This window comes from Polistes dominula, unplaced genomic scaffold (genome assembly GCF_049000335.1).
Source record: "Polistes dominula isolate Pdom_NZ unplaced genomic scaffold, Pdom_raw_medaka contig_28, whole genome shotgun sequence".
Classification (NCBI taxonomy): Eukaryota; Metazoa; Arthropoda; class Insecta; order Hymenoptera; family Vespidae; genus Polistes; species Polistes dominula.
Window position 1 is genome coordinate 1,921,891 of NW_028300879.1, and position 17,349 is coordinate 1,939,239.

At 27.4% G+C, this 17,349-nt stretch overlaps 1 protein-coding gene across 7 annotated transcripts in view; it reads left to right on the plus strand.

Annotated features, from left to right (window-relative positions):
* cmpy (crimpy) overlaps window positions 1-17,349 on the plus strand; it is a 327,230-nt gene that overhangs the window by 54,583 nt on the left and 255,298 nt on the right. For all 7 annotated transcript variants that reach the window (XM_089173094.1, XM_089173081.1, XM_015318536.2 and 4 more), the window contains one exon: window positions 867-923. In XM_089173094.1, coding sequence (XP_089029220.1) covers window positions 867-923 — 57 coding nt within the window. The remainder of the gene's footprint in view (window positions 1-866; window positions 924-17,349) is intronic.

A 17,349-nucleotide genomic window follows, 5' to 3' on the forward strand; every position in this document is an offset into this window, starting at 1 on the left:
CCTGCATTAACCAGCCAATTCATTCTTTGATATTTGCATAATAAAAATGTCTTTCGGTGGCTGACATTTCTATGAAATTAATTGCACCTAATGTGACAGAACATGTTTCTTGTTTTGTTTTTAATATTTTTATGTCAAAACGTAAACGTAAACGTAAGTTTCCTTTTTTGGGGAGTATATTTTAGGGAGTGATAATTTTATATATAGTATATATATATATATTATTTATTAAATATTTATATAAATTAAATTATATATATTAAATGAAAATTATGAAATTAAATTATAATATATATAAATATATTATATTAAATAAATACATAAATAAATATATATATATATATATATATATATAAAATAAAATTACTTATTATTATTAAATTATATTAAATTAAATTATTATATAAATTATAAATAAAATTTATATTATATACTACTATATATATATAGATATATTTTTATTTCTTTTCGAAAAATCGAAGAAATAAAATTAAATGAAATAAAATTAAACCTACATGAATATTATACTTTGTTAATTTATTATTTTAAATTTATACGTGTGCAACGTAGTTTATATGTAAAAATAAATAATAAAAAATACTGGGATAATTGGATATGTTTGTTATTTTAGAATGATAATAGATAAAGTTAGTAAAACAAAGTATCATTTGTAAAAATAATTCGTTAAATTAATAAGAAATCAAAAAGATTATTAAATATAAGGAATTTTATTTCGTTATAGGGAATGAAGTTATAACTTGCAGAGATAGAAAGAGAGAGAGAGAGAGAGAGAGAGAGAGAGAGAGAGAGAGAGAGTAATATAAAAAAGATTGTTTTCTAATAGTGATAATCTTCATCTGTTTCAGACGATCTCCTTAATTCTGAGGATAGAGAGAACGTCGTAGTCAACGAGAACGAGAACGGTGAGTCACTTTCAACCAATCTCCAAAGTTTCACTGCCGTGGAGTTTTAATTGAGTGTATTTAGTATTCATTGGCGATTGAGTTTAAGGGATTAGGAAGGGAAATTACGCGGATACTCTTGCGAACCGCTAACGAACTATACCTGGACCACTGAACTATCCCTTATTCCTTCCTTTATTTTCTATCTCACACTTTATCTTTATCTCTTTCTTTTCTTCTTCCTTTCCTCACACGTTCTTTGTCGTACACCAACAACGATAACCGATAAGAGGGAGTCTTATAATCTGTTCACTATTATAAAAGAACTCTCTCACACAGTTCCCTTATTTTTTTCCCCTTTAAACTAGACTATTTTACAGAAAATATCTTTCTATATCTCCTTTTTACCTTCTCGAAGAATTCAATAAAGGGGTATTGTCGATTGTCGTGATCATTCAAGCAGAATTCCATGATAACACAATTTATAATATATAAGAGTATGTATTCATATATATATATATATGTAAGTATAATGTTGAAGTCATTTAAAGTTATTATTCTACAAATATATCTTTTTTTTTCAATTTTTATGAAACACTGAACAATTTTAGGGATAATGTTCTTTAACACGAAAAAGAGTAATATATATATATATATAAAGAAAAGAAAATTTCTTATTTTCAAGCTATTTTTCTCTTGTATATTATATCATATAATATATAATATAATATATTATGTATAATATAATAATTATATAAATATATTACATATAGTAATAATTATATTAAATAGTTATTTATTATAGTATTATATATGTAATTTTAATTTTATATGTAATTATAAATATAAATATATATATTTAAATTATATTATAATATTTATATATAATTATATAATATATAATTATATAATATAATATATATATATTTAAAATTATAATTTTAAGTATTTAAATAATATATTATTTATATTATATATATTATATATTTATATATTATATTGTTATACTAGCATATACTATACTAGAAAATATATATATATATATATATATATATATAAATATTATAATAATTATTTATATAATTAATATAATATATTTATCTTATATATATTTTTTTGTACTTATACCTTTTCGTCAAACGAATAAGATACTTCAAATAATTACATAAGTCTAATTTGGGTATTTTGTAAATTGTTTTTCTTCTTTGTTTTTACAAATAATATAATAATCGTTTAATCATTAAGAATAATAATAATAATAATAATATATCAAATAATTACACAAAATTGTGTCACAATTTATCTTGATTTTCAAAGTGGAAAGCTCTAGTAGACGTGGTACTCAAATTCTTTTGTTAACTAATTTTCTTCCTTTCAATTGCGTCCTAAGAGAATTGGAGCTTTGTAAACGGGAAATTCTATGTGTCGTGGCACAAGTCCCTCAAGGACTTCCTTGTAATAAGGTACGAAATGTTTTCTCGCGAAATTTAAACTCTTGGGAATTTTCTCCGAGAAAATACATGCACGAGAAGAAGAGGATTAGGGTGTATACTTTGGCATTAGGAGATCATTATTCACAAAGTAGGTCGTATATATCCTTGCTTTTGTTAGATATATCCCATACCCATGTGTCTGAATAATTTTTTGATATTTCAAGGTTATCGATAAAAATATCTAAAGAATTGAACTATCTAAGAAAAATACATTTCATCAACATTTTATTCATCATTGTTTGTTTCCTTAAGTACTTTCAAATGGATCTTTTGTATATTTACCTTTTCTTTCAATTTAACGAAAAGTTTGCAAACCTTCAAAACGAGAGAATGAGAATGAAAAAGATAAAGAAAGAAAGAAAGAGAGAGAGAGAGAGAGAGAGAGAGAAATAAAGACAAAAAGAGAAAGAAATAAAAGAGAATTGAATTTTCAAGCGGCTTATTCGTAGGATCTTCTTAGAAAAGTGTAGTTCCCTCGAGTCGTGTATTATATTTTTTCTATTTTCTTATCCCACGACGATACAACAAGTTTCCCCTTTATTTCTTTACGAGTGATACTTTCTCTCAACGTTTCTATTCCTTCGATACATGAGGAAAGTATTTACGATAAGATGAACGGAAGTACCATGAAACGCGACCAGTAAGAAAGATTACGGTCCTTCCAAATAAAGGGACCTTACTTCTTCAAGTTTTCTTTTGCTCTCTCTTTCTTTATCCATTCTTTTCTTTTCGCTTATTCACTTCGTGTCATTTTCTTTCTAATCTTTGTTTTGTTTTTTTTTTTAATCTAATTTTACATCTGTATCTCGTTAAGATAATACATAACAATAGGTTAAATCAAAAATCGTAACTTTTTATTTTTTATTTACAACGTTTTGCATTTCATTATGTTTTGTCTTTTTACAAATATTAAAATAAAATAATAATAATATTATAATATATAAAATAATATATAATAAAACAAAATATATATTAAATAATAATATAATATATTAAAATAAAATAATATCATGATAAAATATAATATATATATATATATATATATATATATATATATATATATATTATAATATATAAAATATTAGATAAATAATAATATATAAAATAGATAGCGGATATAAAATATTAGAAAAATATTATACAAGAAGGTTCATTAAGATGGATATTATTTAAAAAAAAAAAATAAAAAAAAATAAAAAAATAGTCTCTACACATTTAAATGTGAGACCATGTAAAAAGAATCTTCAAGAATTATATACACGCGTATTAAATGGAAATTCTGTAAAAGTGCCCAATGGAAAAGCAAGGCTTTTGTTGTACGTTTGAGTTCGTAGAAACGAGCGAAAAGTAATTAAATAGTTCTGTGTTACCGAGATATGGAGATAAAGTAATTTAATTTGGCAGCGAAGCACAAGCTTTCTCCCATTCTCATTCCTTTCTCTCTCTCTCTCTCTCTCTCTCCCTCTCTTTCTTTCTATCTATTTGTCTATTGCCTTTTATCTGTCTTTTACATATCCCCTACCATTCACTCCCTTAGCGAGCTTCCATTTTGTAAAACAAGTGATAAGAAGTTCGTACTCCCTTCGGTAAATTCGTTGGGTTCTTACACAGCTTCTCCTCCTTGTCGTCGTCGTCGTTTAATAGAAAATGTAACAAAGATATTTTACAAGAAAAAACTTGACAATGTAACAATAACATTCAACCCAACAGAACATGTCTGACATTTCTATTTGAATTTAATTGGAAATAATTTACGAACATTAGACTTTTGCAGAAGCACTGATTACAACTGAACAAAGAAAATCGGATTTGTTCTCATTTCTTTTTTAATTTTTTTTAAATTTTTTTCTCAGCGAGATAGGGCTAGGGAAAGAGGAAAGGATAAAGGAAGAAGAGTAAGAGGAGAGAAAAGGGAATACCGAGAAGGAAGATGTAATTCCTCGTAAGATACACTTTTGTGCGGAGAATACGTCCGAGTCGCTTTCGAAACTTCACTTCCATCGTGGTACGAACTTCGTGCAACTTGGAATAATTAATTGTAAGAGGTAATGCAGCTTCAAGAATTCATTTCGTGATTCTACGACTTTTTATGTTTCCTTTTGGTGGTATGAGACTGAAATTGTTATAGAAGTTAACTTTTTCTATTGATTTTTTTTACTTTAATATCTTTATGTTAAATAATCTTTTATTATATTTATCACTCTAAATGAATATTTTTCTGTAACGTATTAGATTGTCCCAAAAGTTTCAAATCAAATATTTATATAAAATAATTAATCACATACACACACACACACACACACACAATTATATATAAAATATAATATTTATATATAATATAATATAATATTAATAATATTATATATTATAATACTATACTATATTAATATTATAATATTATATATACTATAATAATATAATATATATTTTATATATAATAATTAATAATTTATATATACAAAGCCAAAAGTTTATATATTTATATATAATTATAATTTATTATATATATATTATTTATATAACAAACATTTTTTTTCTTTACAGATTACAGACACTAACTAACTAACTTCACTGATACCGTCCACACTGAGTTCCATCTTTGTTTGATTTTTTTTTCCAAGCAATTTCAAGTTTTAACGCATTAATTAAATATGTCAGCGTGTATCACTGATGGTGTACAAGACCTGAATAGAAAATTTAACGTTTACTATTGGTAATACAAGTTAAATAAATTATACAAATCATAGGTACAATATAAACCGATGTTGAGAAGTAATCTCTGGATTGGCATGGTTGGAGAATATTATACTTAGGAATGTTATTATCATTTAAACATATGTTTCTCCAGTTGTATCTCACGCTTATACGATTGTGCCTTCTTTCTTTGACAATGAGCACAAACTCGCTTTAAACTTAATCCCAAAAGCTGGATTTAAGCTTCACACGTGGGGGAGGTTTCTCTACATCCACATGGTACAAAATAATCATCCTGTTGCTCCTATTTCAACAAATATTATTTCGACAATGACTTTTATTTATCTCTGTACGGTACACTCTTGAACTATTAAATAATTACAAATGTTATTGATTTATTTAAATTGAATAATCAAGTGTCAACATACACATACACTAATAAGTCATTTTAACGAGAACAAAAATACAACAAAATCAAAAATGAAGTTGCTCATTAAACATAGTTGACAAAAAATTCTTTGAGAATGAATGAAGAAAAAGAAAATATATATATATATATATATAAATTCAAATATATTTTAGTAAAAGTTAAAAAAAAAAAAATAATATTAAAAACTACATTTTTTGTTATTAATATTACAGGGATTAAAAATGAATTAGATCGGATATTTGGAATTTTTGATTTATGAGTTCATTGAATGAAACATTGGGCGGCATTGCTTTCGAGTTTTCACAGAATTAAAAAAAAAAAAAAACTAACAAAAGATAGAATTCTAAATTGGCCTTTTTGACCAGTCAGAGTTTTCGAGTAGTACGTGTAAAAGAGAGAAAGAGAGTGAGAGTATTATAGTAGGAGAAACGGCCTTCGAGCTAGCTTTTACGATCTCAGTAAACCGCTTAGAACTTTTTCCGACTGATAACTCTGCTTTAGCTCTTTTCCACCGTCAAAAAGCTTTTCTTTTTTTCCACTTGAAAACGTTCCCGTATTATCCAAAGTTGTTTCTACAAGGGAATCGGCTATAATAAACGCGTCGTTTTCTGAGCTTGCGTGTTCTTCTTATATCACGTTATATATGTTTTATATATATATATATATATATATATATATATATATATATATATATATATATACGTCATTATACGTCATCGACACGCGAGAAGAGATTTTTATTCTTTTTCTCTTAAAATTGATCGATCATATAAAAGTAGGTAAAATAATAAAGAAAATAAGAACAATAAAAAATACGTTTTCACGTTATTATTTCATGTAATGCAATTTAATGTAGATATTATTATTATTATTATTATTATTGCATGTAATGCATAGTAATAAGTTATAGATGTATGAAAAAATTGATAATAAAAAATATCTATTCTTTATCTGTTTTGTTTGATTTTTTTTTTATTATCTATGCACAATATGATTTCAATCAATTTTAAAAATTTCTAATAAACTTCATAATATTAGGTTGTCCCAAAAGTTTCTTCCTTTGTTTGATAATAAGTTGAACAATATTGTATGCGTAATATAATATTTTTTTTATTTGTATTTTACGATATTTTACTAAAAATAATATTCTACTTTATTTTACATTTTACTATACTTTAAATTATTCAACATAAAAAATATGGTACCTGTAGAATTACTAAAAAGGAAGAAACTTTTGGGACAACCTAATATATAAATGAAATTTAAAAATTGTAAGTATTGGATTATTCGGAAAGTAATTTCATTTTTTCCTGAAACAATAAAAGCATTTTAATTGATTCCACCTTTGCAAATAATAACACGTGAGATCTGTGAAAAATTAAATTTATCAAATTCAACTTTGAAAGACCTAGGTTTAATTTTGAAAGTAAAAATTGTCGTCATTTTTTATAAATGAAAAACAAAATTACTTTCCAAACAACAACCCCAATATATTTTTATCATATTGTAGAAATTGTTAATATGATTTTAAGATATAGTTAATTATGACAGTCAACTGAATAGAAAAATCGAAATAGAATCAATTTTGTAATTTATTGTTAGTCAAGCTTTTATTATTATCGAAACACATTTTATAATATGAGGAAAATATTTAATTCATTAAATTTGGTTTGAAAACGTGAAAAAAAAGGAAGAGTTAAACAATGCATTCAATTTAAATTGTTAAAATTAAGTTATTTTATAAAAAAAAAAAAAAAAATAAACTTAATAAAACTTCAAACTATTATTCATTCAAATGTTGTCGGCAATTCGAATACATTGTTTTGAAGTTTTCAATTTCCAACTTTACGCGTGATGAAATGTAGCTCGAGAATATTACGTTGGGTTTCTTCAAATTTTACCGTAAGTCTATCATAATATTACATTTTTTCTTTTAATTATTTGTATTGTTTAATTAACATACATTTTTACACAATAAATTCTATACATTTGACTAAAATAATGAATGATTTAAGAACAAAGGCAAAATTAATGTCAACGAATTATTTGTGTATGAATATTTTTGGAAATTACTGTATATACTTGATATAGGAAGTATACGTAGGTTGTGCACAGATAAAACTGATAGCCTTGTATCGGGTTCGATGTGATGATCCTTCTTTTCGTTGTAGAAAACGTGCACATGGGGATGATACGAAAGAGAGTATGAGGGTAAGGAATAAGAAAAAGAAGGTGAAAGAGACGTGGGTGGTGGCGATTTTAGAAATGTTCGAAGTTACAATACAGCAAGATAGAAAATTGCGTCGTGCTGAATAGCGACAAAAATTTGCCGAGTTGGCTTTTGATAAGTTTTCGAAATTTGTGTTCTCTTACGATACCGGACTTACCATTTAGCTTTATATTTGAAAAGAAAAAGAAAAAATATAGATAGAAACACCAAAATTATTATAATACTTTTATTGTCGAATAAAATTATCGAATGTGTTTTTTTAATGTTTTTGTTTTCATTTTATTTAAAAAAAAAAAGGCGGTAACCTGTCCTAATTCTTAAAATTACCCCGTATATATATATACTAATACTATTCTTCTAATAATCATAAGTAGAAAAATCTTTTTCGCAAACTTCAAGCATTCGCAAACAAAATTTCTTCAAACTTGTAACTTAAATTATTTACCATTTCGTAACTACACTTTTCAACTAAGAAGAATCATTAATTTTAATCTTATTATTAATTTAATTTTAATTTCATATAAATTCTATTCTCTTATATCAATCAACGTATATTAATACTTAAATTGTTTTAATGAAAACATTTGCGTTAACACGTTCATTATCAAGAAAAAGGAAGTTTAGCGCCATTGGTGTTAAAAGTTTTGTTTTAAGTAAACAGCATAACTTCATTAAAATTTTTCATAATTGTTAATTCAAAATAAATTTTACAGTGGAATTTATAATATTTGAAAAAAAGAAAACAGAGAGAAAATATTATTTCCGTACATTTTCTTGCCGTACGATTTTCTTTTAGAAAATGGAAACGTCTCAATTGGAAACGTACGAACGAAATGTCATCGAACAAACGTCAATTAGTAAATATTTCATAATAAAGCTTCGTAACTTTAAAGAGAAGTATTTATCAAACAACCTTGGTATTAATTAATGTAAAAAATTCAATAGAAGACGCACGTCGGTATTCTTAAATAGACCGATTTATAATCTATTCGACTAAATATAAAACACTGTACTGTAGATTTGGCCAATTAGGAAGTTGTCTCGAAATCGCGAAACTTTATTCGAAACGTTGGAAAGTAATCCGGGAAGTACGGTTGACCGCGTTGTTATCATCGTCCCTCGGGAAATTTACAGTTCTTAAAGGATTCAGAATGGTGTCCCAGAATAGAGAGAGAGGGTGAGAGTGAAAGAAGAAGAAGAAGAAGAAGAAGAAGAAGAAAAGAAAGTGAAAAAGTAAGAGATAAAAAGTAAAGATAGAAAGAGATGGACATTAGAGTGGTGTGAATTCTAACGAATTCATTCGTTAAAAACTTACTCCGTTTAAAAGTGTGATGGTATTAGTAAAAACATTTTTAGTAATAAGAAGTAGTATTGTTGCTGTCACTGGTTGACCTCGCTTCGTGCTAATAGCAATAAACGAAATTACTTGAAACAGGAAGAACCAAACTGGTTTCACTTCGAATTGGGGACATTTTACGTTTTTGCAAAATGTAAATTGACGAATTGAGAATAAGAAATGAAACAAGTTCTAGTCTAACAGAAATGGTCATATTTGTTTTTGTCAATTTGTTAAGTTTTTGTATTTTATTAAATTGTATTTTATAATTATATATCATAATAATTATATAATATATTATATATATATTAATAAATATTAATATATATAATATTAAATTATATTATTATTATTATTATTTATATTATAAATAAAATATTTTTAATATAAATAAATATAAATTAAATTATATATACTAACACAAAAAACATTTTATAGTAAACTTAAATGAATTCATAAGAATTTGTTATTAACAAATAAAAAGAAGTCATTCATATTTAAGTGAACCTAATCGTAACTCCTTTTTTCCCAACTTGACAAAAGTTCTTCGTGTATACATATTTAATCGAAAATATGGAAAATTTCTATTGAAATTGTTGAATATTAAGGAAAAATATGGCGGTTAGGATCGGACAGACGGTCGACGCTTAACGTTGAGATAGTTTTCGTTAAATAATTATACGTTCACGTTGCTTGACTTTAGTCGCTATGCGAAGAAGAAAGAGACTTTGTTGGCAAACTTCTCAGGCGGAACTGGATTTCAAAGTGCTCGACGGTACGACACTGGCGTCATTAATTCTCGACGTAGAAGAGGAGGGTTCTAACAACGCTTAACGTATTCTACTTCTAACGGTTCTATTCGCTTTATCTCTTTCTCTCTCTCTCTCTCTATCTCTCTTTAGTGTTATCGGTTAGATCGTTCGTGAACATCCCCGTTACGATAATATTAGCAATAAGTATTAAATTATTAGATGCGTTTATGTCGTAATATTTTGGTTAGTACGATGAAGTATAGAAGAAGAACATAAATTTTCATTGCTCTTTTTATCAAATGTATCTTATTAATACGCATACAAATAACACATATAGTATATATTATATCTATAATAATAATAATTAAATGATTAGGGTGGCATAATGAAAATTTACGTATGTATAATATACGCTTAAATATACATAGGTCTCTCTCATATATATATTATGTAGTTAATTTTAGGAATATTCCTATCCCTAGTGTTAATTTATAGTAATCAATATTTTCTTATAATACCGTTGTTTACACTCTTATTTATTTATATAAAAATATTTAAAATTTATATATATATATATATATATTATATATTTATATTATATTATATATTAATATACATTATAATATAATATATATTATTAATATATAATATTGTAATAATTATAATAATATATAGAAATTTTAAAATATATAAATTATTACTATATTATAATAATAATATTATTTTATATATATATATATATATATATATATATATATATATATATATATATATATATATATATATAAAACATTATAAAAAAATTTATGATAAATATTATAAAAAAAAAAATAATTGTATTTCCATAATTGTGAATAATTGTGATTACAAAAAATTGTTTACTATTTCACAATAAAATTATATTTCTTTAAGAATAAAATAATCCTCTGTAATAAAATGGCAATCAACTTGAAAGTTTTAATAATCTTGAAACATGTTCTCTTAGTAAAAGAATTTTGAAACTTTCCATTACAAGATAATATTAATTATTTGAAATTTACAGTAAGATCAAGTACTAATGCTCTTGTGACTCACTGTAAGTTTATATATATATATATATACAGGACAAAACTCATTTGGATACTCTTAGTAAACTCTAGCAATAATTCTCGATTATGTAATTCCCTTAGATAACCCTTGAATACATCTTTCAAAAATACTTTTAATCGACCACTAGTTCAAGCCAACCCTCCTCCCTCTTCTCATACAATTCCATGCAATCTATTTTATTACTCGACACAAAAGCTGAGATTTTTTTCATTAAAACGTTGAGAAAGAAAGTTTTCGAATTGGTATGACCTGTTAAGATGCTTTTCACCCTGGCCATTTTTTTCTATTTTCTTCGTCCTTCATCCTCATTTCTTTCTCACTCTCTCTCTCTCTCTACTATCTTCGAATTGATCTAAATAAAAAAAAAAAAAAAAGGAAGAAAAAGGAAAGGATATAAAAATCGTATCAACTCACAACATAAATTCATTCACGAATGTTCAATATAAAGCTTTAGCAATGCGAATTCGTTGTAAGAAGGTGGAAACGGCCAATAAGATTTGATATTTTAAAAATAAAAGAGGAATAAAGGAAGGAAAGGGGAAGGGGGGTTAAAGAGGAAGAGCAAAGCCAAGTGGACAGCAATGCAAAGCCTTGATATACGAGCTAGTCTGTGGGGTCTTCTTTTCTCTTTTCGTTCTCGTTTGGCCATCGCAACGCACGTTTCACTGGTGTGTTTATTTCCCTAGACGGGTTGGAAGTTCCGTCGGATGCCATTACAATCTCAGGGTCACAGGGTAATTTGTCTCCGTTAATGCCGTGCTGCTATGGTCCCAACCTCGAGCTCATTGCGGTTCGCGGATAAATTTCAATAAAAAAAAATTTGCCGCAAATAGGTCCCCGTAAATCTCAACAGGAACCGGCGCTACCACACTGTTATTGTTGTTGTTGTTGTTGTTGTTGCGGCTGGCGCATTTTATCGGTCGACAGCGATATCGAAAAATGTAAAATATTATTTTGCAAGAGATTATATATCATATATATATATATATATATATATGTATATATGTATGTGCATACTTTAATTAATTTTGTTTTTATATTTATCTGTTCATCTCCTGCAATTGTGAAAGAAATGGGTAAATGAAATGATACAAAAAAGATGATAATTTTTTATTTTGTTTTTTTTTCCTTTTTTTTTTTTCATTGATTACTATCTAGTCTTTCATCTCGAACCCTACGAACCCTTCGTACCCTACGAACTTTTCAGAAAAAAACCTACGAACTTTTCGGAAAAAACTTACGAACTTACGATACCTACACGATACTAAAAAATAATGTATGAATCAAATTAAAGTTAGAAAACGGTAGCATCTCATAATATATTTTTTTTTTTATCTTACATTAAACAAGTAGAATATATTCCAGATAAATTGGCTTGGATAGATCGAATGAGAAAGGGAGCAATCAATCGACAAAGTCTCCAAGATTTTCTTTTTTTTTTTTCTTCTTCTCTTTCTATCTTTTCAACTTTTCTTTTGTTTTTCCTTCTTTTTCACTTACAGGAATATCTTCGAACGCGTTCGAGCTAGTTTCCAAAGCTCCTGGAACTCTTTCCGCGTATCTTGGAAACGTGTTCTAAGAGTCTTTCTTTCTCTCTCTCTCTCTCTCTCTCTCTCTCTGTCTCTGTCTCTCTTTTGATCGTTTTTTTCCCTTATTCCATACCTTTTCTCGACTTGCCCGACACGTAGAACGAACAAATTTCTATTGTATATCGACAATCGCCCTAGCGAGCCGTACGTCGGAGACATAAATAACGAACGGAGAATCTCAAGGAACCTTGCAGTACCAATTCTAACCACTACCACCGTCATATTCACCACTACTCTTCTATATTCCTTCTTATATTCGAAAATTCAATTTTGATAACGCTCGACAGAAGCTCAGACTCCTTCCTCGACCCATTTATATTCCCCACCATTTTCCTTAACGTCCTTACTTCTTTTCCCCTTTCACTCTTCTTTCGTTTCTCTCTCTCTCTCTCTCTTTCTCTTTCTCTCTCTTTTACTCTATGTATTTTTATACTTTTTTTTCTTCTTTTTCTCTCTTTCTCTCTCTTGCGTTTACAGTTACAGCTCGAACGAGCGTAATAATAGATCAAATTGCAATTTTATAACCTCGAATTTTCAACGTCACGTCCGATCCAACCTCGGTCGTTCGTTTTCGCGTAGAAAATCGCCGGATAAAGATTTACAATCACAGAAATATCGTTCTCCCGGTGGACACTTTAGTGTAACCATTGAGAAAGATATTATTTATCGTTTCTATACTTGTCCTCCATGAATCCTTTAAATAACATCGAAAATGTGAATTTCGTGAATATATTTCTTCTTCCTTTTCTTCTTTCCTTTTCTTTTTCTTTTTCTCTTTTTCTCTTTTTCTCTTTTTTCTTTTTCTTTTTCTTTTTATCTTCTTTTTTCCTTGAAAATAATTCCGTTTGCATCGATCGCACGTTTTCGACCCTTGCCAATGGTACCACAAAACTCATTAATCTTTGAATAACAAGACCATTTCTGATATTCCACGTTAGTTTCTTCCTCGATCATTAATACCAGCATGGTATGTGAAAAAAAGAAAAAAATCGAAAAATCGTTTTGCGGTTGAACAATTAAAAAATCGAAATTAACCTAGAAGATAATACGATAAATCTTTGATTAGAATATTGTTATCAATGTTTTTGGTATAAATTACATATACAGAAATAGAAATAATTTAGTTTAATAGTTATCAAAAATAAACACATTGAGTTTTGTTATCTTGTATTTTTTTTTATAATAGTGCTGAGTATTGTATATTTAAATAATTATAATATAAAATAATAAATGTGAAGTCAATTTTGGGTTAAAATCTTTTAACTTTAATTTGTTTTAATTATTGATATAATTGTTCAATAAATAATATATTATTGTTAAATATATATATATTGTTAAAATATATTGAAAATAATTCCATTAATTATTTAACGAAAACCATGAAAAAGGGGAATTAAGAAAAAAGAACAAGAAATAGAAATTTGAATTACAATATAAACAAGAATTGAATTGTCTTATACTTTTCACATATATATATATATATATATATATATATATATATATATATATATATATATATATATATATGGTTATTTAAAATATTAAATTAAAATATTATAATAATTATTATTAAATAAACTTAATATGACATAAAAAAATAAACATTTTATTTTAATTAAAGATAAATAATACATTGCTAAAAACTAGTTTATGATGAAGTTAAAATGGCTACAATACAAAAACTGATAATCTGTCTTTTTAAGATTTTACGTTTCATGTTTTATACATTTCTTTTTCTCTCTCCATTTTTTGATTTGTTTTCAGGAAATGTGTTTTTTTTTTTTTTTTTTTTTTTTATTTTATCACGTTACCTCGTTTAAATAAAACCGATATAATTCCGTTTGCGTTCGATGGATTATCTCATTAAACATGGCGGCCGCGTATGAACGTTCGTTAAGAATTCAGAAGAGGCGTTATTATATCGTTCAACGAACTATGTGATCTTTCTCGTAATTTAATATTCTTCGACATAGCGTTTTCTCTCTCTTTCCCTCTCTCTCTCTCTCTCTCTCTCTCTTTCTCTTTGATTTTTTTTTTCTTTTAAATTTTTATTCCATTTCTCGTTCCTATATAAAATATCCAGAACGTCGTCGTAGTTTTATTTTCGTGCTACTATGCTTCGGTGAACGCTAGAGCATCTATCTTATCGTTTATACGTTATGTCTCGCGGACAAATTTTCTTTTAAACGTTCGACCGAGCGCAAATTGAAAATGCGAATCTGCGAAAGGAAAATTTCAAACTTATGACGCCAACTTTAGTGTTACAATTATGATAATTTAATCAATTTCTTTGAACAATATTAAAAACAAAATCTTTTTTCAGAGTGATGTGAACTAGATGTCCAATCTTTGATTGGACGTTATTAATGATTATATTCAAATTAGGATTTTTATACCACAAGGCTTTTCATTGACGAACCAATAAAGTATTGCTACTTATTATTGACTCAACCACGTGTTTTGTTTTTCGAATTTTAATTTTGATCCTTTATTTTTCTCATCATTAGTTACTCACAATCATCAGAGGACTCCATGTTGTAAAAATTGGAATACAATACAAATATTAGGTCTACCGACAAAATTCTCTGTCCATTTTTAAAATAAAATAAAATAATAAATTATTCTTAATTTGTACAATTAATTAATTGAATTACTTTTGAACTTTTACTAACGTGGTGGCAATTTTTATATTCCATTTTAAGAAATGTGGCCTTACGAAAAATTGAACTAATGTTTCTTTGAACGGATACAATTTTCTGTTAAACTTAATTATAATTACAGTTAATAAATAAAAATGTTATTTAATAATAATAAACTCATAAATGATTGTATTTAATGATATTTAAATATATATATATATATATATATATATATATAAATCAAACTTATATTATCATTATAATAAAGGATTCAGATTGAAAATATATATTTTGTATATAAAAGAAAATGTACCGGTAGGAATGAGTCGATGCACATTTCAAAAAGTTATGCACGGTTTCGTGTTTTAAACGTTGGTTAGGTTGGAACATGACGTGTTAACCGTTCCTCAGAAATTCAGAATGCACTGCGGTAAGTTTACTTCTCTCTTTCTCTCTCTCTCTCTCTGTCTGTCTCTCTCTCTGTTTTTCTCTGTATTAAGAAAAAAGAAATATTATGAAAGAAGAGAAAAGTGTATGTACTATATACTACTATACATTCATCCTTCTCTTTTTTTTCTATTTGCTCTCGTGATAGACCCCTGTACACATCGTAAAATATTAAGTACGCAAGCACGAGCAAAGGTAGATCTTGTTGCAATTTTCATGAAGCATGCAAAGATCATGCGAAAGTGTCTCGTTTCTCTGTTCTCTTTCTCTCTCCCCCCCTTTTTCTTTTTTTTCTTTTTCTTTTTCAATTTTTTCTCAACAATTCAAACGACGTATTACTTCAACAGACTTATCAATCTTTACATCTTGCATAGATTATATGATTTTTGAGATAAACCATTTGACGGGTGATTTTTTTTGTGTTTTTTTTTTTGTTTTATAGAAAAATTTTCTCCTAACCTTGGCAAAACAATTCAAAAATAGGGATTCTATAAGAGGGATGCGCCATGTACATTGCTGGGGGACGGAACACGATTTTGCGCGCGAATGATTCAAACATTGAAATAATTCAGAAATAATGAATTGCATCAAATACAGAAAAAAAATGAACTCTATTTAATGATAATTAAAAATTTATATTAAAATAGAATAGGTTACACGAAAAAATTATTATAAATTCAAGCGGTCCCCCAAAATTTTCAGCCAATGGCACATGAGCTGAATATGAATAGCGCATCCATCCTACAGGATCCCTATTCAAAAAAAGGTAGACGCGCCTATTCCCATACAAAGTTTGAAAACAGGCCCTCGGATGGCCCATCGCCAGGTGAAGAATGACAACTAACGGCCGATCATTGACGTTTTCTAATGGCCCATAGACGGCTGAATATACAAATGATAACCCCGGCCCATTAATGGTAGTTATCATCGGCCCATTAATGGTAGTTATCATCAGCCCATTAATGGTATTTAGCATCGGCCCATTTATAATATTTAGCATCGGCCCATTAATAATATTTATTATCGGCCCATTACAAATATTTAGCATTGGCCCATTACAAATATTTAGCATTGGCCCATTACAAATATTTAGCATTGGCCCATTACAAATATTTAGCACTGGCCCATTACAAATATTTAGCACTGGCCCATTACTAATATTTAGCACTGGCCCATTACTAATATTTAGCATTGGCCCATTACAAATATTTAGCACTGGCCCATTACTAATATTTAGCATTGGCCCATTACTAATATTTAGCACTGGCCCATTACTAATATTTAGCACTGGCCCATTACTAATATTTAGCACTGGCCCATTACAAATATTTAGCACTGGCCCATTACTAATATTTAGCATTGGCCCATTACAAATATTTAGCACTGGCCCATTACTAATATTTAGCACTGGGCTATTACTAATATTTAGCATTGGCCCATTACAAATATTTAGCACTGGCCCATTACAAATATTTAGCACTGGCCCATTACTAATATTTAGCACTGGCCCATTACTAATATTTAGCATTGGCCCATTACTAATATTTAGCACTGGCCCATTACTAATATTTAGCACTGGCCCATTACTAATATTTAGCACTGGCCCATTACTAATATTTAGCACTGGCCCATTACTAATATTTAGCATTGGCCCATTACTAATATTTAGCACTGGCCCATTACTAATATTTAGCACTGGCCCATTACAAATATTTAGCACTGGCCCATTACAAATATTTAGCACTGGC